This window comes from Melitaea cinxia, chromosome 25, assembly GCF_905220565.1.
Source record: "Melitaea cinxia chromosome 25, ilMelCinx1.1, whole genome shotgun sequence".
NCBI lineage: Eukaryota > Metazoa > Arthropoda > Insecta > Lepidoptera > Nymphalidae > Melitaea > Melitaea cinxia.
Genome location: NC_059418.1, coordinates 7,873,624 through 7,895,820, shown reverse-complemented (window position 1 = coordinate 7,895,820; position 22,197 = coordinate 7,873,624). Strand labels below are relative to the sequence as shown.

At 49.1% G+C, this 22,197-nt stretch overlaps 1 protein-coding gene across 1 annotated transcript in view; it reads right to left on the bottom strand.

Moving 5' to 3' along the window:
- LOC123666097 (endoribonuclease Dcr-1) overlaps positions 1 to 22,197 on the bottom strand; it is a 70,107-nt gene that overhangs the window by 36,482 nt on the left and 11,428 nt on the right. The window contains exons 10-21 of the mRNA XM_045600303.1: positions 17,471 to 17,597; positions 13,711 to 14,228; positions 12,771 to 12,927; positions 11,361 to 11,466; positions 10,209 to 10,315; positions 9,618 to 9,723; positions 8,156 to 8,303; positions 7,577 to 7,693; positions 6,365 to 6,474; positions 4,712 to 4,971; positions 3,661 to 3,839; positions 2,862 to 3,032 (exon numbers count right to left, since the gene is read on the bottom strand). Of these exons, the coding sequence (XP_045456259.1) occupies positions 2,862 to 3,032; positions 3,661 to 3,839; positions 4,712 to 4,971; positions 6,365 to 6,474; positions 7,577 to 7,693; positions 8,156 to 8,303; positions 9,618 to 9,723; positions 10,209 to 10,315; positions 11,361 to 11,466; positions 12,771 to 12,927; positions 13,711 to 14,228; positions 17,471 to 17,597 (2,106 nt within the window). The remainder of the gene's footprint in view (positions 1 to 2,861; positions 3,033 to 3,660; positions 3,840 to 4,711; positions 4,972 to 6,364; positions 6,475 to 7,576; positions 7,694 to 8,155; positions 8,304 to 9,617; positions 9,724 to 10,208; positions 10,316 to 11,360; positions 11,467 to 12,770; positions 12,928 to 13,710; positions 14,229 to 17,470; positions 17,598 to 22,197) is intronic.

Here is a 22,197-nt window from a genome sequence, read left to right as displayed (position 1 = left end):
CAGGATCTGCTTCTGGTCCAGGCGGTCTCGCTTAGTGACATAAACCCGCCCCCCCCCTCACCTGTAGAGCACGCAGGGCAGCGCCACGGTGGCGAACCAGAGCGGCGCGGCGAAGGGGTGCACGCGGCACAGCTCCGGCACCAGGATCTGCTTCTGGTCCAGGCGGTCTCGCTTAGTGACATAAACCCGCCCCCCCCTCACCTGTAGAGCACGCAGGGCAGCGCCACGGTGGCGAACCAGAGCGGCGCGGCGAAGGGGTGCACGCGGCACAGCTCCGGCACCAGGATCTGCTTCTGGTCCAGGCGGTCTCGCTTAGTGACATAAACCCGCCCCCCCCTCACCTGTAGAGCACGCAGGGCAGCGCCACGGTGGCGAACCAGAGCGGCGCGGCGAAGGGGTGCACGCGGCACAGCTCCGGCACCAGGATCTGCTTCTGGTCCAGGCGGTCTCGCTTAGTGACATAAACCCGCCCCCCCCTCACCTGTAGAGCACGCAGGGCAGCGCCACGGTGGCGAACCAGAGCGGCGCGGCGAAGGGGTGCACGCGGCACAGCTCCGGCACCAGGATCTGCTTCTGGTCCAGGCGGTCTCGCTTAGTGACATAAACCCGCCCCCCCCTCACCTGTAGAGCACGCAGGGCAGCGCCACGGTGGCGAACCAGAGCGGCGCGGCGAAGGGGTGCACGCGGCACAGCTCCGGCACCAGGATCTGCTTCTGGTCCAGGCGGTCTCGCTTAGTGACATAAACCCGCCCCCCCCTCACCTGTAGAGCACGCAGGGCAGCGCCACGGTGGCGAACCAGAGCGGCGCGGCGAAGGGGTGCACGCGGCACAGCTCCGGCACCAGGATCTGCTTCTGGTCCAGGCGGTCTCGCTTAGTGACATAAACCCGCCCCCCCCTCACCTGTAGAGCACGCAGGGCAGCGCCACGGTGGCGAACCAGAGCGGCGCGGCGAAGGGGTGCACGCGGCACAGCTCCGGCACCAGGATCTGCTTCTGGTCCAGGCGGTCTCGCTTAGTGACATAAACCCGCCCCCCCCTCACCTGTAGAGCACGCAGGGCAGCGCCACGGTGGCGAACCAGAGCGGCGCGGCGAAGGGGTGCACGCGGCACAGCTCCGGCACCAGGATCTGCTTCTGGTCCAGGCGGTCTCGCTTAGTGACATAAACCCGCCCCCCCCTCACCTGTAGAGCACGCAGGGCAGCGCCACGGTGGCGAACCAGAGCGGCGCGGCGAAGGGGTGCACGCGGCACAGCTCCGGCACCAGGATCTGCTTCTGGTCCAGGCGGTCTCGCTTAGTGACATAAACCCGCCCCCCCCTCACCTGTAGAGCACGCAGGGCAGCGCCACGGTGGCGAACCAGAGCGGCGCGGCGAAGGGGTGCACGCGGCACAGCTCCGGCACCAGGATCTGCTTCTGGTCCAGGCGGTCTCGCTTAGTGACATAAACCCGCCCCCCCCTCACCTGTAGAGCACGCAGGGCAGCGCCACGGTGGCGAACCAGAGCGGCGCGGCGAAGGGGTGCACGCGGCACAGCTCCGGCACCAGGATCTGCTTCTGGTCCAGGCGGTCTCGCTTAGTGACATAAACCCGCCCCCCCCTCACCTGTAGAGCACGCAGGGCAGCGCCACGGTGGCGAACCAGAGCGGCGCGGCGAAGGGGTGCACGCGGCACAGCTCCGGCACCAGGATCTGCTTCTGGTCCAGGCGGTCTCGCTTAGTGACATAAACCCGCCCCCCCCTCACCTGTAGAGCACGCAGGGCAGCGCCACGGTGGCGAACCAGAGCGGCGCGGCGAAGGGGTGCACGCGGCACAGCTCCGGCACCAGGATCTGCTTCTGGTCCAGGCGGTCTCGCTTAGTGACATAAACCCGCCCCCCCCTCACCTGTAGAGCACGCAGGGCAGCGCCACGGTGGCGAACCAGAGCGGCGCGGCGAAGGGGTGCACGCGGCACAGCTCCGGCACCAGGATCTGCTTCTGGTCCAGGCGGTCTCGCTTAGTGACATAAACCCGCCCCCCCCTCACCTGTAGAGCACGCAGGGCAGCGCCACGGTGGCGAACCAGAGCGGCGCGGCGAAGGGGTGCACGCGGCACAGCTCCGGCACCAGGATCTGCTTCTGGTCCAGGCGGTCTCGCTTAGTGACATAAACCCGCCCCCCCCTCACCTGTAGAGCACGCAGGGCAGCGCCACGGTGGCGAACCAGAGCGGCGCGGCGAAGGGGTGCACGCGGCACAGCTCCGGCACCAGGATCTGCTTCTGGTCCAGGCGGTCTCGCTTAGTGACATAAACCCGCCCCCCCCTCACCTGTAGAGCACGCAGGGCAGCGCCACGGTGGCGAACCAGAGCGGCGCGGCGAAGGGGTGCACGCGGCACAGCTCCGGCACCAGGATCTGCTTCTGGTCCAGGCGGTCTCGCTTAGTGACATAAACCCGCCCCCCCCTCACCTGTAGAGCACGCAGGGCAGCGCCACGGTGGCGAACCAGAGCGGCGCGGCGAAGGGGTGCACGCGGCACAGCTCCGGCACCAGGATCTGCTTCTGGTCCAGGCGGTCTCGCTTAGTGACATAAACCCGCCCCCCCCTCACCTGTAGAGCACGCAGGGCAGCGCCACGGTGGCGAACCAGAGCGGCGCGGCGAAGGGGTGCACGCGGCACAGCTCCGGCACCAGGATCTGCTTCTGGTCCAGGCGGTCTCGCTTAGTGACATAAACCCGCCCCCCCCTCACCTGTAGAGCACGCAGGGCAGCGCCACGGTGGCGAACCAGAGCGGCGCGGCGAAGGGGTGCACGCGGCACAGCTCCGGCACCAGGATCTGCTTCTGGTCCAGGCGGTCTCGCTTAGTGACATAAACCCGCCCCCCCCTCACCTGTAGAGCACGCAGGGCAGCGCCACGGTGGCGAACCAGAGCGGCGCGGCGAAGGGGTGCACGCGGCACAGCTCCGGCACCAGGATCTGCTTCTGGTCCAGCCGGTCGCGTTTAGCACGCCGAGTCCGCTCCGACGACACCGGCAGCGCCACGCCCTTGCGGTTCACGTACCTGCCGTTGACATTCCGAGTTATAAAATTTTTGAATATCATATCGAAAATCGACCGCTCCAGCGGGGTTCGAACCCGCGTCTCCGAATGACCGTGTCGGCGCTCTAGCCAATTGAGGGAACCATGGCTTTAGTTAAAATGTTTAGAATTCCTAATGTGTGGGTAACACAAAAATCGTAGACATTAAAAATAGCATGGTGTCGTCTCCTGACAAAGATTTTCAGTATAATATGAAACTTTGAATAGTTACGGCTTTCTGTAAAGAGCTCACTATAGACGGCGCCACGTAGATCGTACATATTCCAAGTTATGCTCAGCTGGACTTATACAGATACGAAAAAGTAAACATTAGAGAGAAGTAAGTACATTCAAAAGAAGCTGAAATTTTAAGAGATATTTCAATTTACTACAAAACGAAGTCTCCCTTTCACACATCTCACTCTCATTCTGGCTCTTCACATTGTCACTTATTATCACTTTCATTCTACTATTATCATTCTTCCTCTCTTTCACTTTCTGACTTTCATTATCTTTCATTCTCCCCTATTTTTCTCTCTTAATAATTTTCCCTCACTATCCTTCACCACCTGACTCTCACATATCTCTATAATCCCTCTCCCCCCACTCACCGCGGCGTCAGCAAGTTAAGCCTGGCGCTGGTGTGGTCGACGTCCAGCAGCGGCTGGTCGGCCTGAGTGAGCTCCGCGCCGTACTTGGCTCGATAGTACGACCGGAAGCTCTCGTGCTGTGCTGAAGGGAACTCGGAGTCAGGTGTCAATTGCCAGCATATCTCCGCCACTAGGAAGAACTGTAATGAAATTTACTGTTAGATCGCCCCTTTCAATTAATTACCTTTTAAGAGAAAATTATTGAAATAATTGGTCTAATAATTGTCTAATGTTTATGCGAATTTCATTCATTATAATGAAATAACCTTTTCGGGTTTTATCGTGGTTTATTAAGTTTTTTTTTTTTTGATTCCCGACGTTTCTGATACTTCACAGCAACCATGGTCACGGGAGGACTGAGGTGTCAGACGTCCTAACGTTACAAAGTTATTCCAAACTACCCTATAATCAACACTATAAAGTATCCGAAACGTCGGGCATCTAAAAAATTTAATAAACGGCGATAAAATCAGAAAAAGTTGTATCGTTATAATTGATATAATTGTATTTGCTCGTAAAAATACCGACTTCAATTACATAGACAAATAATTGAACGTAGGTAGACGAAAAAATTAATCAAGTAGATACGCATTATTAGATATAACTCGAAAAGCACTTCGCTTCAGCCTGTAATATCCCACTGTTGGGCATAAGCCTCTTTCCCCATGTAGGAGAAGGATCAAAGCTTATTCCACAACGCTGCTCCAATGCGGGGGCGGATATATTCCTTACTATGAGTAACGATCGCTATCAGGTGTACATGATAACAACTGGGACCGACGGCTTAACGTGCTCTCCGAGGCACTGTGGGGAGACCCAACGAAAAGCAGCTCTCAGATATCCATTAAATTTAAATGGGACTACATAGCACATTAACACACTTTCGATTTAAAAAAAATCATCAAAATCGGTCCACCTAGTCAAAGGTTCTAGGTAACTACATACAAAAAAAAAACACAATCGTATTGCGAACATCCTTTTTTGAAGTCGGTTAAAAGCACGATAAGCTTACCTGCGGCTGATCCTGATTCCTATACCAAGGTGTAACGACCGCTTCCTTGTACTTCTCCGCATCGAAAACAAACACTTCGCCGGGCTTCAGCAGAGGATTCTCCATTTTCTTAACTTTCTCTTCTTTATCCTTCTTCTTGTCTCCCTCCTCCCATATTATCGGCGCCTCGGTCTCCGTGCTCTTCTCTTCCGTGTGTCTGTATATCAGTTCTAGGAAAGGCCAGTCTATGTCTGTCCATGTTGTACCGTCTTCCCTTGTCTCTAGAAATAATAAAACGCTTTATTGTACACCGATATAAAAATATTGCTTATGTTAATTTTGGAACGATTTTGCAACACACTTCAGCCTATCGCAGTCCACTGCTGGACATAGGCTTCCCCAAGTTCGCGCCAGACATCCCGGTCTTCCGCAATCCTCATCCAGCCTAGACCGGCAATCTTATTTTGCAACTGTCTCAAAATAAATTTAAAATGTTTATTGAAAAGAAATCTATAGATAAAGCGTATTATTCGGTGCAGGATTACTTATAGTTGACAAAGGTGTGTGGACTTAGTGACGCTGTATTTCATGCAAAATATTACTAATCACTACATCACTACATAGTATAAAACAAAGTCACTTTCTCTGTCCCTATGTATGCTTAAATTTTTAAAACTACGCAACGGGTTTTGATGCGGTTTTTTTTTAAATAGAGTGATTGAAGAGGAAGGTTTATATGTATGACAGTTTTTGCAACCGTGCGAAGCCGGGGCGGGTCGCTAGTTTTGTACTAAAACACAGTTTGTGTATTATTTTCAATAGACTAACTGCGGAGTTTCTTGCCGATTCTTCTCTGCGGAATCTACATTCCGAATCGGTGGTAGCTTCACATTTACAAATAATAATAATCACTTGTACAATTTAATTTGTAAAATTACGATCAAAAGTGCTTTTGAAGCCTATTTGAATAAAGTTATTTTTGATTTTGATTAAAAACAACTACACGATGTTCTTAAATTATTTAAAACTAGCTGACCCGGCGAACTTCGTATCGCCTAATAGTGACTTTTAAGTATTATCACAAATCTTTTGTATGTGAGTATAGAAAAGTGTTGTTTTTAGACTTTTTCAAGAAATTTTAATTTTTTTTTTTAGAATTTTTCTCTAAGTAAGAACCATCCTCCTACTTCAAGGAATATTTTAAAAAAAGAATTAGCGAAATCGGTCCAACCGTTCTCGAGTTTTGCGTTTAGCAACACATTCAGCGACTCATTTTTATATTATAGAATATATATTAATTAATTAACGCGACGCCGCGTTGGCGCAGCGGTTACAGCCATGGATTGTACCTATTGCGCTGGCGGTAGCGGGTTCGATCCCCGCACATGGCAAACATTTGTATTGGCCAAACAGGTGTTTGCCGTGGTCGGGGTGTTTGTGCAGTCCTTGTGGGTCTCCCCACCGTGCCTCGGAGAGCACGTCAAGCCGTCGGTCCCGGTTGTTATCGTGTACACCTGATAGCGATCGTTACTCATAGTAGGGAACATATCCGCCAACCCGCATTGGAGCAGCGTGGTGGATTAAGCTCTGATCCTTCTCCTACAGGGGGAAAGAGGTCTATCCCCAGTAGCGGGATATGACAGGCTGAAGCTATTATATTAATTTAAAACTAACTTTTAACAGTGGGCACGACGTAGTAGTTGTTCCGATTGGACGCGTCCGGCTCCAACTGCATACCGCGTCGTCTCACGCGTAATACATCAGAGAACACGAAACGCATAAACCTGAAAACATACATAAATTCACAGACAAATAATACTGTTTTTGATAAACTGCCTAGTGCGAGTTTTATTCACAGAAGGATGACAGAAACGCGTTTATACGTGAAGATTATTTTGCATGGGAATTTAAACACTGCAGCCTAGACGATAAAGAATAGTATACGATACAATCGATACGGAGTCATCTAGCGGCAAACGCGCGAACTAGGTTGAAATGCCGAATTTCCCATACAAAATGAAGTTAAAATTTACGCCCGTTATTGCGAGACGGATTAAACAAAACTCGCACTAGGCACTCAGATCAGTTTCTAAACGAATAGTTATTGTGACAGCTAGTGCTCGCTGTAAGAAAATATATTTGAACAAATTATAAAAATATTCATAGTTAATAATTGTTTTGTTGTAACATCGACAAGTTATACGATGTTGGGTCACGGAGAAATAGTCAAAAGTAAATATGCATTATCAAAGATTACTTACAAATTAGTCATCAGATCTTGATCAAATTTAAATGGGACTACATGACGAGCATTAGCTTTCGATTAAAACGATAATCAAGAAAATCGGCCAAGTGCGAGCCGGACTCGCGCATGAAGGGTTCCGTACCATCTAGGTAAAAATATTTGGACAATTTTTTTGTCTGAATATTTTTTTCTTTTAAATTGAATATTTATTATTAAAGTAAATACACAATTAAGTATACTGTGACTATTTCAAGCGTCTACCTGTTACCATTTATCGATATCGAGCAAAAAAGGGCAAAAAAATCGCGTTTGTTGTATGGGAGCCAAATTTAAATGTTTATATATTAGGTTTTTAGTATTAAGTATAGTTGTTATAACGGGCAGCAGAAATGTAATTATGTATAATTTGTGAAAATTTCAACTGTCTAGCTATCGCGGTACTTGAGATACAGCGTGATGACAGACAGACAGACGGACGGACAGACAGACAGCGATGTCTTAGTAATAGGATCCCGTTTTTTACCTTTTGGGTACGGAACCCTAAAAAAATGTAATTGGGAAGTTCTTCCTTTTTTGGAAGTTGGTTAAAAAAATGAAATATTGTTATAACAAGGTAAAACCGTGTCTAGTATAAGACTTACCTATGTATAAGTTGAACTCGCAGTGGAGACAGGCGCACGTCCGCCTCCAGGGCCGCCTCCACCGAGACTCGAACCTCCCCCGACCGGGTGTACACCGGGAACGCGGGAATTTGCAGCCTGGGGGTGAGGGGGCAGCTTCATATTACGATATCACTAGAGCCATTCCAATTCAATGTTCATATACACGAGGAGGGATTTTCGATGCGTTTTAGAAATTTGAGATTACAATACGAGAGATGAGTATTGTGAGTATGACATTAATGTCTTGTCTGTGTATATACTCGGTACGTTGTATAAGCGTGCGTGTGCTGCGCTAGCTGTTTGTACATGTGTGCTTTTGCGAATGCGAGTGCCCGTGTGTATGTGTCTGTTTGTACACTCGATTGTTTGCATGAATGAGTAAGTGTGCGTTCACATGTGCGTGTGCGTTCACATGTGCGTGTGCGTTCACATGTGTGTATGCGTGTACAAATGCGCGTTACGGTATAATGTGTGTGTTTGTGTGTGTGCATGTATGTGCGTGCAGTCTCCTGCCGCGAGTGTTGTATCGTATGTGTGTGTGTGCGCGTGTGTACTCACTGGTGGGGGTCCCGCCTCGCCATGAGCACGCCGATGGCCTGGCTGGCCAGCTGCGGCGCGTGCAGTCTCCTGCCGCGAGTGTTGTATCGCTCCGGCAGGGCGCAGCATAGCGACGACACTATGGAGTACAGCAGGTTCGCACTTGGGGCTGTGGAAGATGAGATACAGTTGTTTTTATAGCATAAAGATGGCCAACGGGTGTACGGCTCACCTTATGGTGAGCGGTTACCATGGGCTATAGAGAAGCCTGTAACGCCAAAAATAGTTCAAGTGTTTCGCTAACACTACCCCCGACCATCCCATGAGAGCAGTGTTATTTAGCTGTGGTCTTAACAGACACGTATATAAGGCACTAACCACAGTGAAATCGTTTGAAGCAATTAAAAAATTGTAGTTAGGTAATCGTGCACAAGAAAACCTTTCTGTAATATAGCAATAAGTAGCGGAACCCGCAACCAACCCTTGAGCAAAAAGCAGTGACCCTGCAAACTGTGCCAAGTAGCTAGTAAAAAAGTGTGCGTGTCAGCTCCGACGCACGACTGGAGTTTACTCCTTCAGATCGACTGTCTAAATAGGCACACAAAAGACTTTACTTTAAGAAAAAGATTAATACCATTTCAAATAGCAAATAAACGAATCAAATAACGATAGATGGCGTTACGAGAATCGTAACGAGGTCATTCGTTAAGTATATTTTACTAATCATATTTTTTTTGATACCAGGAGCCTTACATGAAAAGCGATTCTTAAGGAGTAACCAGTAAAAAATGTTGTACTGTTCTAACTTATGACTGATACGGTTCACTTCAGCCTATCGCAGTCCACTGCTGGACATAGGCCTCCCCAAGTTCGCGCCACACATCCCGGTCTTCCGCAATCCTCATCCAGCCTACACCGGCAATCTTACGTAGATCGTCGGTCCATCGGGCCGGAGGACGTCCCACACTGCGTTTGCCAAGACGCGGTCTCCACTCCAGGACCCGTCTGCTATAACGGCCATCGGTCCTGCGACACAGATGTCCAGCCCACTGCCACTTCAACTTGCTAATTCTGTGGGCTATGTCGGTTACTTTCGTTCTCTCGCGGATAGTCTCATTTCTAATCCTGTCTTTGAGAGAGACCCCAAGCATAGCCCGTTCCATTGCACGTTGAGCGACTCTAAGCTTGTGGACCAGTCCCTTCGTCAGTGTCCACGTCTCGACTCCGTATGTTAACACAGGCAGGACGCATTGCTCGAAAGCTTTTGTCTTCAAGCATTGCGGAATCTTCGAAGTGACTGATACGGTTGCCAATTATTAATATGGTATTTTTTAATAATGAAAAGGTTTGAACCATATTTGTACCATATTTGACAGGGTAATTTTTATACCAATGCCGTGACAGACAAGTGTACGGCACACCCGATGGTAATTGTTAACCTGCAACACCAGAAGCGTCGTAAGAATATCCAAAAATAACCAACCTTTTTTAAGTTCCTGCGTAGCTGTAGCGTCCAAAGTCGGATTCCTCGCTATATCCTCGTCCGTACAGTCTATTACCGGCTGACAGTTCGTGAGCGCCCACGCTGTCTGCAAAAATACAATATTATTAATATCAAAGACTTTGTGATCACAACACATGATTCCCTATGAGTAACGATCGCTATCAGGTGTATATGATAACAACCGGGACCAACCTAATACACTACCAACCAAATAAATAAAATTGGAGTGTCTGTTTGTAATATTAAAATAATCGCTTTTTACTAAATGCTGGATTATGGATACTCGGTAGTACCTTTACCAAAAAAACATTTTTTACAATTTTTGTCTGTCTGTTTGTCTGCTTGTTCCGGCTAATCTCTGAAACGGCTGGACCGATTTTGACGGGACTTTTACTGGCAGATAGCTGATATAATAAGGAATAACAGCCTATGCTTTATTATACATATTATTACTTTATTTTAGACATTGATAAAGAGCTAAAGAAGATTTACTTCATTCGTGTGGTCTAAGACACACTCGTTTTTTTTTTCAAACAAATTTCTTCTTTATAACATTAGATACAGTCATACCCGTTTGTAGTAGTACTGCCTCCGCTTGGTGGTCCCCGGGCGCGCCAGCGCCGCCTCCAGGGCCTCCGCGCCCCCGTCCAGCTCCGGAGCCTTGAAGTTCTCCTTGCCTGCAGGCACATGTACATGTACAGGCGGATATAGAACACATGTGACATAAAGATAGGCGTATTAAGCTGAATCACAAGTCTTAATTTTTTACTTTTTCGATTAAAACATTTGAGGTAGGTAATGACCCCATTTGTTTATTTACGTTATTCCATTTTCATTATTTATCATTACCGCGGTTTTAGAGCCTACACCAGCTGTAGATAAAATTTAATCAGCAAATAAGTTACGATTACACTTCAACAGCAGAAGGTAGAATAAGGCCTGTTTCACCTCAATTCATAAACTACAAGTTTTAAGTTCACATTTGCCAGTGAAATTCGATGATATAAAAAAGAATAATACATCAAAAACTTTTTATCTTTGGTGCAACAGGCCTTAGCAAAATTTACAAATTTCTATTATTGTTACTCTAGTGGACTTTGCTGTGTGGTTACGGCATCAAAGACCTCTCTTCCCGTTGGTGTCGTAAGAGGCGACTATGGGATAACACAGTTCCGCTACCACCTTGGAACTTGAAAAGCCGACCGGTGGCGGGATAACCATCCAACTGCTGGCTTTGAAATACACGGGCCGAAGCCAGCCCCGCGGTCACCAACCCGCCTGCCCAGCGTGGTGACTATGGGCAAAATACATGAGTTCACGCCATTTTTGGCGTGAACTTGTGGAGGCCTATGTCCAGTAGAGGACTGCGAAAGGCTGCTGTGATGATGTGGACTTTACAGTGTCAGCCAAAGAAAGAGTCAAGTACTATTGATACTAGCCGCGAAGAAAGAATATGAACCCTTCAGGAGGGCTTAGGAAGGATTTTCGTCCTTTTTTTATATAACTAGTTAGACAAACCAGTACACGGCTCACCGGTAAGCGATTACCGTAGCTTATAGACCTGCAACACCAAAAGCATCGCAAGGGTGTTGCCGACCCTACCTCTAATCCGCCCCGGGAGTTGTAAACAGTATTATTTAGCTGTGATCGTCTGTAAGGTCACTGTTAGGTTACTTCCCCAGTCGGGATGCTCCATACTACGAAAATAGAATATAACATTACCTATAGGCATGAGTTGATCGTCCAGTTCTCCAGACTTGTGTAGTATCCGACACGCCTGCAGAGCCACCATACGTCTTGCAAGCACTCGGGTGGGCATCGGGTGACCCTGGAGGCGAAAATATATTAAACCTAATGACTGATAGTTGATTATTTAAAAAAATTAAAAAATTTTCTTCTTTTTTTTTAAATTTTTTTTCTGCAGATTCGACAACTGTTGAAAATTACAATGAAGTAATGTTTTAATTTTGATTTGATTTTCGTATCAAAAATCCACAAATCTCATGTAACACGGGGTCGCCCATTAATCAAGTGCTCAATCAAGCGCAAGCTCAAAAGTTAGCGGGGGGAGGGGGGGGGGGATTTCCGTTTATTTATTTTTCGTTGAACGCGCGATTTCTAAACCAAATAAACAACTAACAAATACTCCTGCAAACTTTATGTTCGTCTGGACATTTTTAATATTTCAAAATATAACAAAATTATGGCAGCATTTAAAGATAATATTTTGATAATTCCAATATACTTTGTACTAAAAAAAGTGTGTGTATATTTATGTAAGCATTTAAGAAGTTATACTTCATTGTCTAGCTAAAAATTACAAAGTTAGCCATATCAGCTAATCTATATATGTACATAATAATTGTGTTTGCTCACAAACGAAAAAAAAACCGACTTCAATTTCATCGACGAGTAATACAATGTAGATCGACGAAAAAAATAGTCAAAATCGGTACACCCAGTAAAAAGTTATTGCGGATTTTCGAGAGTTTCCCTCGATTCTCTGGGATCCCATCATCAGATCCTGGTTTCCTTATCATGGTACTAAACTAAGGATATCCCCTTTCCAACAAAAAAAGAATTGTCAAAATCGGTACATCCAGTAGAAAGTAATGCGATATAATACAACGTAGGTCGACGAAAAAAGCGTCAAGTAAAAACGCATTATTAGATATAACTCGAAAAGTAGTTGTTAGATCTCAAATAAATTTAAATGGGACCAATTGACACACACCACCTTTCGATTAAAAAAAAATTGTCGAAATCGGTCTACCCGGTCAAAAGTTCTGAGGTAACATACATAAAAAAAAAATACAGTCGAATTGAGAACCTCCTCCTTTTTGGAAGTCGGTTAGAAATGAATGTTTGTCTGTATGTCCTTTATAGAATCGTAAACTATGCATATAATCATGTCACGATCTTCAGCAAAGTGTTGTGCATGAGCCCACAAAGGTTTCTGATTTGGAATGACCAAAAAAAAAGCGTAGCAACGAGCGCAGGGTACACTCACAATGTTTGCTACAGAACTCCTTCAAAATATCTATTTAGGGCAGAACAACGTTTGCCGAGTCAGCTAATTGCATATACAAAATAAATAGGCACACGAAAATAATTTAAAAAAAAACCACTTACAACAATATTATACTTGATGGGGCAGTTCAAGGGCATCCGCAAAGTACAGATATACGCCGTCTTCATATCCCCTCTCCTATCCCGTATCCGAACCTGCTCCATCCACCACTGGGGCGTCAGCCTGGTGAACGTGTCCGAGGGTAGTTTACCGCAATACCTAAAATTGAAAATTATATTTTACTAATTTAAAATGTTGTGATTATGTCGTAATAATCATGACGTATTTATTAGTCGATATGTATTTTTTAGAGTAAGTTGGTGAATGCGTGACGAGAGCGTTACGAAAATTGTGATCGAGCGAGGCGACCGGAGCAAGAGAAGTGCAGGAACACATTTTCTTTCTCTCTTTCTCTCATAGCCAGAGCAGAAGTATTACTTCAGTTGTGTGGTCTAAGGCACACTTGTTTTTTTTCTTATTGTGCTGTGACCACCACACCGTCCCTTAGATATCCCAAGCAAAGCCCTTGTCACCATATCGTCATATCGTCATTGTACATACATCATTATTTAATATTGTAATAAAAGAAAACTAACAAAATAAATATATCTTATCTTCTAACATACACACGGTCGTCTGTTCCTAAAGTAATTAGCTTAATGCTTGTGTTATAGGCAGCTGATTGATATAGAATAGATAAATATTTTTTTAACACCCACACTCAGGTGGGAATCGAACCCGCGGAACAGAAACCAACTGCGTCAAGGACTAGTAAAAAAAATGTGTATAACGCACACATGGTCGTCTGTTCCTAATATTAGAAATGACTGTTTTGAGTAACAGCCGAATCATATAGACAAAAATATTAAAAAAAAAAGCAATACTGATATAAATAATACACCTACACTAGGTCCGGAAATCGAACCCAAAACCACGAATTGTAATACAGAGTTACTGCCAACCAAATCTACTTCTACTAACTAGCTAAATTAATTAACCCACCGGTTTATAAGAGCGATGGCCGAATTCAAATCAACAAACGCCGGCTCTTCATTTTTCTTATCGCCAACTTTATATTCATATTTCAAATTAAAACTATTTAAGCCGTCACAATCTGTCTCTCTAAAATCTAATATTTTGCGACTCTCCTTACCATCCTCGCCCACAACTCTTACTGTATCTCCATCTTTAACACATTCTTCTATTTCATCTAATTCTCTATTCTCTATATCCTCATTAATTTCATTACTAACATTATCATTGATTAATTCATTATTTAATTCAATGTCATCTTTGGTTATATAATTATCATTATTCATTATTACATTTATATCACTCGTTCGATTATCGACATTATCGAACGCTTCGTTCATATCGTTCTTTTCGGTTCGCATTTGTTTGTATGAGTTTTGTTGTAGGGGCGTGTATGACTTAACTATCGTTGATATGGCGTCTGCGTGGCATTCCTCTTCTAAAGGTGGTTCATTTTGAATCCCACAGCCACATTTTCTTGATATTAGCTATGGAAAATAAATATCTATTAGTACACACACGGTCGTCTGTTCCTAAGATAAACAACGTAATGCCTATTATAGGTGACAGTGGACTCGCCCCACCCAGGCGGACGACTGCTCACGAGTGGTTATTTTTTTAGTCGGTAGGAGTCTGACATAACCCTCTGCGCTCCCGCGCTGGAGGGTATCCATGATGGACTTTCCCCACGTAAAAAAAAGGTGACAGCGGACTGATCCACCTACATTTATAATTATATATTTTCATTGCTACATAGGCCAAAGACGGGCAGCAGCGTCTTCGGTGCGATAACGCCAGCCCTGTAGTCACCAATTCGCCTTCCCAGCGTGGTGACTATGGGCAACATACATGTATTTACGTTATTTTTGGCGTGAACTTGTGGAGGCCTATGTTCAGCAATGGATTGCGATATGTTAAAGTGATATATTCTCATATACATATTACATTACATTTTTCCTCTAGGTTAGTTCATTTATTTGAAGAAAAAAAATGTTAGAACTCAATAGCCCAAAAAGGTTGATAATTCTCGAGATTTTCAGACGTCATGCTAATCATAGTATCACCGAATTTTATTCTATGACTTGTTTGGACATGGCATCTTTAATGCAATGCACAAGTGATGATTCTCAAGCGAAGGTTCTTAATCTAAAGCGTAGCCCCGCTTTCGATCAGTGTTGTGTGAGTAAGGTGAGTGTATTGGTGAGTGAGGTGGCCGTAGCCCCTGGGTGGGCCCGCCGGCCCGCTGTGTAAGGTGTGTAAGTGTATTGGTGAGTGAGGCGGCCGTAGCCCCTGGGTGGGCCCGCCGGCCCGCTGTGTAAGGTGTGTAAGTGTATTGGTGAGTGAGGCGGCCGTAGCCCCTGGGTGGGCCCGCCGGCCCGCTGTGTAAGGTGTGTAAGTGTATTGGTGAGTGAGGCGGCCGTAGCCCCTGGGTGGGCCCGCCGGCCCGCTGTGTAAGGTGTGTAAGTGTATTGGTGAGTGAGGCGGCCGTAGCCCCTGGGTGGGCCCGCCGGCCCGCTGTGTAAGGTGTGTAAGTGTATTGGTGAGTGAGGCGGCCGTAGCCCCTGGGTGGGCCCGCCGGCCCGCTGTGTAAGGTGTGTAAGTGTATTGGTGAGTGAGGCGGCCGTAGCCCCTGGGTGGGCCCGCCGGCCCGCTGTGTAAGGTGTGTAAGTGTATTGGTGAGTGAGGCGGCCGTAGCCCCTGGGTGGGCCCGCCGGCCCGCTGTGTAAGGTGTGTAAGTGTATTGGTGAGTGAGGCGGCCGTAGCCCCCGGGTGGGCCCGCCGGCCCGCTGTGTAAGGTGTGTAAGTGTATTGGTGAGTGAGGCGGCCGTAGCCCCTGGGTGGGCCCGCCGGCCCGCTGTGTAAGGTGTGTAAGTGTATTGGTGAGTGAGGCGGCCGTAGCCCCTGGGTGGGCCCGCCGGCCCGCTGTGTAAGGTGTGTAAGTGTATTGGTGAGTGAGGCGGCCGTAGCCCCTGGGTGGGCCCGCCGGCCCGCTGTGTAAGGTGTGTAAGTGTATTGGTGAGTGAGGCGGCCGTAGCCCCTGGGTGGGCCCGCCGGCCCGCTGTGTAAGGTGTGTAAGTGTATTGGTGAGTGAGGCGGCCGTAGCCCCTGGGTGGGCTCGCCGGCCCGCTGTGTAAGGTGTGTAAGTGTATTGGTGAGTGAGGCGGCCGTAGCCCCTGGGTGGGCCCGCCGGCCCGCTGTGTAAGGTGTGTAAGTGTATTGGTGAGTGAGGCGGCCGTAGCCCCTGGGTGGGCCCGCCGGCCCGCTGTGTAAGGTGTGTAAGTGTATTGGTGAGTGAGGCGGCCGTAGCCCCTGGGTGGGCCCGCCGGCCCGCTGTGTAAGGTGTGTAAGTGTATTGGTGAGTGAGGCGGCCGTAGCCCCTGGGTGGGCCCGCCGGCCCGCTGTGTAAGGTGTGTAAGTGTATTGGTGAGTGAGGCGGCCGTAGCCCCTGGGTGGGCCCGCCGGCCCGCTGTGTAAGGTGTGTAAGTGTATGGGTGAGTGAGGCGGCCGTAGCCCCCGGGTGGGCCCGCCGGCCCGCTGTGTAAGGTGTGTAAGTGTATTGGTGAGTGAGGCGGCCGTAGCCCCTGGGTGGGCCCGCCGGCCCGCTGTGTAAGGTGTGTAAGTGTATTGGTGAGTGAGGCGGCCGTAGCCCCTGGGTGGGCCCGCCGGCCCGCTGTGTAAGGTGTGTAAGTGTATTGGTGAGTGAGGCGGCCGTAGCCCCTGGGTGGGCCCGCCGGCCCGCTGTGTAAGGTGTGTAAGTGTATTGGTGAGTGAGGCGGCCGTAGCCCCTGGGTGGGCCCGCCGGCCCGCTGTGTAAGGTGTGTAAGTGTATTGGTGAGTGAGGCGGCCGTAGCCCCTGGGTGGGCCCGCCGGCCCGCTGTGTAAGGTGTGTAAGTGTATTGGTGAGTGAGGCGGCCGTAGCCCCTGGGTGGGCCCGCCGGCCCGCTGTGTAAGGTGTGTAAGTGTATTGGTGAGTGAGGCGGCCGTAGCCCCTGGGTGGGCCCGCCGGCCCGCTGTGTAAGGTGTGTAAGTGTATTGGTGAGTGAGGCGGCCGTAGCCCCTGGGTGGGCCCGCCGGCCCGCTGTGTAAGGTGTGTAAGTGTATTGGTGAGTGAGGCGGCCGTAGCCCCTGGGTGGGCCCGCCGGCCCGCTGTGTAAGGTGTGTAAGTGTATTGGTGAGTGAGGCGGCCGTAGCCCCTGGGTGGGCCCGCCGGCCCGCTGTGTAAGGTGTGTAAGTGTATTGGTGAGTGAGGCGGCCGTAGCCCCTGGGTGGGCCCGCCGGCCCGCTGTGTAAGGTGTGTAAGTGTATTGGTGAGTGAGGCGGCCGTAGCCCCTGGGTGGGCCCGCCGGCCCGCTGTGTAAGGTGTGTAAGTGTATTGGTGAGTGAGGCGGCCGTAGCCCCTGGGTGGGCCCGCCGGCCCGCTGTGTAAGGTGTGTAAGTGTATTGGTGAGTGAGGCGGCCGTAGCCCCTGGGTGGGCCCGCCGGCCCGCTGTGTAAGGTGTGTAAGTGTATTGGTGAGTGAGGCGGCCGTAGCCCCTGGGTGGGCCCGCCGGCCCGCTGTGTAAGGTGTGTAAGTGTATTGGTGAGTGAGGCGGCCGTAGCCCCTGGGTGGGCCCGCCGGCCCGCTGTGTAAGGTGTGTAAGTGTATTGGTGAGTGAGGCGGCCGTAGCCCCCGGGTGGGCCCGCCGGCCCGCTGTGTAAGGTGTGTAAGTGTATTGGTGAGTGACGCTACCTGGTCCAGCTCGCGGTACACGGCCAGCGCGCGCGCCAGGCCGGCGCTGCGGCCCGCCGCCGCCAGCAGCGCCACGGCCGCGCGGGCGGCGCGCGCGCGGCCGCGGCACAGCCCGTGCGAGCGGTACCTGGCGGAACGAGCTGGCTCGTCATCTCATATATCGATGGCTCCTAAGTATACTGAGTCAACTCTACTTTTAATAACTTTATTTTTTTCTTACATAGAGGTAGATAGGAAATCAAGTAAATGTTATTAACATCTTAAAAAATTAAATTATCAAAAGTTGTTAGTTGACTCAGTATACTTAGGAGCCATCGATATAACATTCTCGTGTCACAATTTTTATTATATCACTAGATCGGCAAACGCATGACCGCATTGCTGGCTTTGTCGCACCAAAGACGTTGCTGCCCGTCTTCGGCCTGTGTATTTGAAAGCGAGCAGTTGGATGGTTATCCCGCTATCGGGCGGCTTTTTAAGTTCCAAAGTGGTAGTGGAACTGTGTTATCCCTTAGTCAAGGTAAGCTAATTACACATACAGGCTCGGAAAACAGCAGGGCCTGTATTTACATCACCAACAATATACAGGCGCAAACATTAACGAGATTCTGTTCTAGAGATGTGTGCGCCATACAGCTGCATAGTACGCAAGACCACAGCCTGCCGGAGATGGTGATCGCGTCGGCCTACATGCCGGAGGCTGATGCGCCACCGCCGCACGACATGGCACGGCTGATAACATACTGCGAAGAGGCCAGGCTGCAACTAATTATAGGCACTGACTCCAACGCACATCACACCCTATGGGGAATGAAAACAACAAACGAAAGAGGTAAGCTCTTAATTGAATATCTGATGACGACAAACCTACAGATCATGAATGTGGGCTCTGAACCCACTTTCGTGAACAGACGTAGCAGGACAATCATCGACCTAACTCTTGCCACAGAAGCGGCCTCCGAGACCATCTCCAACTGGCACGTATCCGATGAGGCATCGTGCTCAGATCACAGATGAATACGCTTCGATGTGCAGGTAAATACAGTTCCAGCAACCCCTAGGCGTAACCCACGCAAAACTGACCGCGTGCACTACGCTGAGAGACTGGAGCAGCTGCTCAGTGAGCAGGCATGCCCAGACCGGCTTGTGGGAACAGAACATATAGAACAGCAGGTAGATACGTTGACTAGCAACATTATAGACTCCTACCAAACTGCATGTCCCTTATCATTGCCACCGGAGAATAAAGTAATCTGGTGGGGGCCTGAACTGGAAAGACTCAGGAAAAAGGTGAGGCGACTTCTAAACAGAGCAATGAATACATGCGCCGATCTGGACTGGGACAGGTATAAGAAAGCCAAGTCCAGATACAAGAAACGACTAAGGTACAGAAGCACCGACTCGTGGCGCAAATTCTGCAGCAGCGTGGAAACCTGCGAACAGGCCAATAGGGTAAGGAAGGTCCTAGCAAACCAATCCAGCCAGCTGAAGGGCTCCCTAAGAAAGCCTGACAACACCTTCACGAGCACGCCGGAAGAAGCAGAGTGCATCCTGGTTGAGACACATTTCCCAGGGTGCCACATCATGCAGTCGGTGGACTGGCCCGAGGAGGACGTAGCCCTAACAGAGGAGCATTGGGAATATGCACTCAAGGTAGTAAGCCCATCAAAAGTCAGATGGGCTATCAACAGCTTTGACTCCTTCAAATCCCCAGGGTTGGACGGGGTCTTCCCGGCACTTCTAAAGTGGGGAAGTAACCGACTGATCCAGAGGCTTACCACTGTTTTGGCGGCCTGTTTAGCTCACAGCTACGTGCCGAGGCAGTGGAGGGAGGTAAAGGTAATCTTCATCCCCAAACCGGGAAAAAGTGACTACTCTGAACCCAAATCCCACAGACCTATAAGTCTTACATCTTTTCTACTGAAGACTCTGGAAAGGTTGTGCGAACGGGATCTGAGAGAAAACGCCCTAGCTACAGTACGCCTACATCCAAACCAACACGCCAAGCCAGAGTAAGGCAATCAACAGAGTCAGCTCTACATGCAGTGGTCAGTAAAATAGAAGAGGCCATTGAAAACAAGGCTATGTGTCTTGGCACCTTCATCGACATAGAAGGAGCCTTTGACAAGACTAACTTCAACAGCATCTCGTCGGCCCTAGTTAAGCACGGGGTACACCCGATGATGATTGACTGGATAGGTAACATGCTCAGAAAAAGAGTCATCAAACTTACATCAACTGAGGCACAACATGCACTGGTAGCCAGAGGATGTCCACAAGGAGGGGTGCTTTCCCCACTACTGTGGAACCTAGTGGTAAACGACCTTATAACCAGACTGAACCAGCACAACTACTTCACGATCGGGTACGCTGATGATATCGCGATTCTAATCAGCGGCAGAGTCAGCAGTACCGTGTGCAGTGTCACACAGCAGGCGCTACGAATTGTGGAGAGATGGTGCATAGATAACGAACTCACCGTCAATCCTGGAAAGACGGAACAGGTAATGTTCACTAACAAACGGCAATTGGGGAGCTACAAACCCCCTAGATTGTTCGGTACGGAGCTACAGTTCAGCTCGGAGGTAAAGTATCTAGGAATTATTCTAGATAGCAAACTGAACTGGAGCAAGCATCTCAACAGCAAAATTGACAAGGCTACAATAGCCTTCTGGCAGTGCCGCAGAATGATAGGTAAGAAATGGGGTCTATCCCCTAAAGTCACTCTGTGGCTGTACCAGTCCGTCATCAGGCCAATTATCAGCTACGGTGCTGTGGTTTGGTGGCCGAGAACCAGACTAATCACCGGTGAAGCAAAATTACAACGACTTCAAAGGCTAGCTTGCATGGCGACTACGGGCTGCATGAGGACTACTCCGACAGCCGCCCTGGAAGCCCTACTGAACCTGCCGCCGCTGCACCTGTTTATCCAACAGGAGGCGGGAGCGGCTGCGGTAAGACTCAGGAAGCTAAACCTTTGGAGGAACGTAAAGGTAGCACATACAGGAATACTTGGCGAACTGGCAAACAGGGAACCGCTCGTCGAAGCGGTTACCGACAGGATACCCAAACAGTACGTATTCAAAAGATACAGAATACAATTACACGAAGACCCAGGTGAAGGCCTCAACCCTAGGGAGTTAAGAATCTTCACAGACGGGTCGAAAACATCAACAGGTACAGGTTCTGGGGTCTACTCAGAAGACCTGAATATCCACATCTCATCGCCATTAGGAATCCACAACACCGTCTTCCAGGCGGAATGTATGGGAATCATAATGGCAGCAACAGCGATCAAGTCTAGAGAGGTAGAGGGTTTTCCAATCCGAATACTTTCCGATAGCAGATCGGTCCTGCAAGCCCTACAGAGCGACATTATGACATCAGGGCTAATATACGAGTGCCATCGAGCTCTGACGAAGGTAAGTGAAACGAACACCATTACCCTTCAATGGATAAAGGGACACAGTGGATCGCGAGGCAATGACGCGGCCGACCGACTGGCGAGGAATGGATCGGAGATGAGGGTCCACGGACCCGAACCCATTCTGCCTCTGCCATTCGGATGGCTGCGCAGCCAGCTGCGACACAACACCAAGGTAATGCACCAAGAATATTGGACAAACCTAACTACCTGCAGGCAGACCAAGGAAGCTCTTCCGACGATCAACCCAGGATTGTCCCGCAAACTTCGCGGTTATGGAAGAGCCCAGCTCCGACTACTGGTCGGGGCGCTTACGGGACATGCCTTGCTTAACAAGCACTTACACAATCTAGGTGTTACAGACAGCCCCCTGTGCAGAGCGTGCCTGGAGGCAGAGGAAACGGCCTCACATATCCTGCTGGAATGCGGTGGTGTGGCGAACTACAGGGCACTACACCTTGGGACACCGAGGTTGCTCCAGGAAGTCGTCGGCAACGTGAAGGGTCTGCTAGGCTTCCTCAAGGAGCTTGGCTGGCACGAATAGTGCCCACCAGCCGATCACGCAAAAAAGGCGCATCAAGACATCGAGTTGCGGAAAATAGCCCGTGTACAACATACATACATACATACATCCCTTAGTCATCTCTTACGGCACCCACGGATAGAGATGGGGTGTCTACATTCTTTTTTTTTATATATCACTAGGTCGGCAAACAAGCGTACGGCTCACCTGATGGTAAGATATTACCGTAGCATATAGACGCCTGCAACACCGAAAGCATCGCAAGCGCGTTACCGACCCAATCCCCAATCCCCCCCAGGAGCTCTGGTCACCTTACTCACCAACAGGAAGACAATACTGCTTGAAAACAGTATTATTTAACTGTGATCTTCTATAGGTCGAGGTACTACCCCAGTCGAGCTGCTCCATATTTTGAGCAGGAAATTCCTGCTGTGCCCCACCTCAGTTAAAATGTTAGTTACAATACTCCTCCGAAACGACTGGATCGATATTTATGAAATTTTGTGTGCATATCGGGTAGGTCTGAGAATCGGCCGACGTCTATTTTTCATACCTCTAAGTTATACAGGAGGGGGGATTAGGGGGTTAATTACATATATGGGCAAACAACGTTTGCAGGGTCAGCTACTAATTTATATGGTATTATAGTTTTTTAGATAACCGATGTTCCGGATACTTTATTAATATCCGTCTTCATCAGCCACCATATTTTTTATCAGTCAGTCAATTCAACCTATTGCAGTCCACTGTTGGACATACGCCTCCCCAAGTTCGCACCAG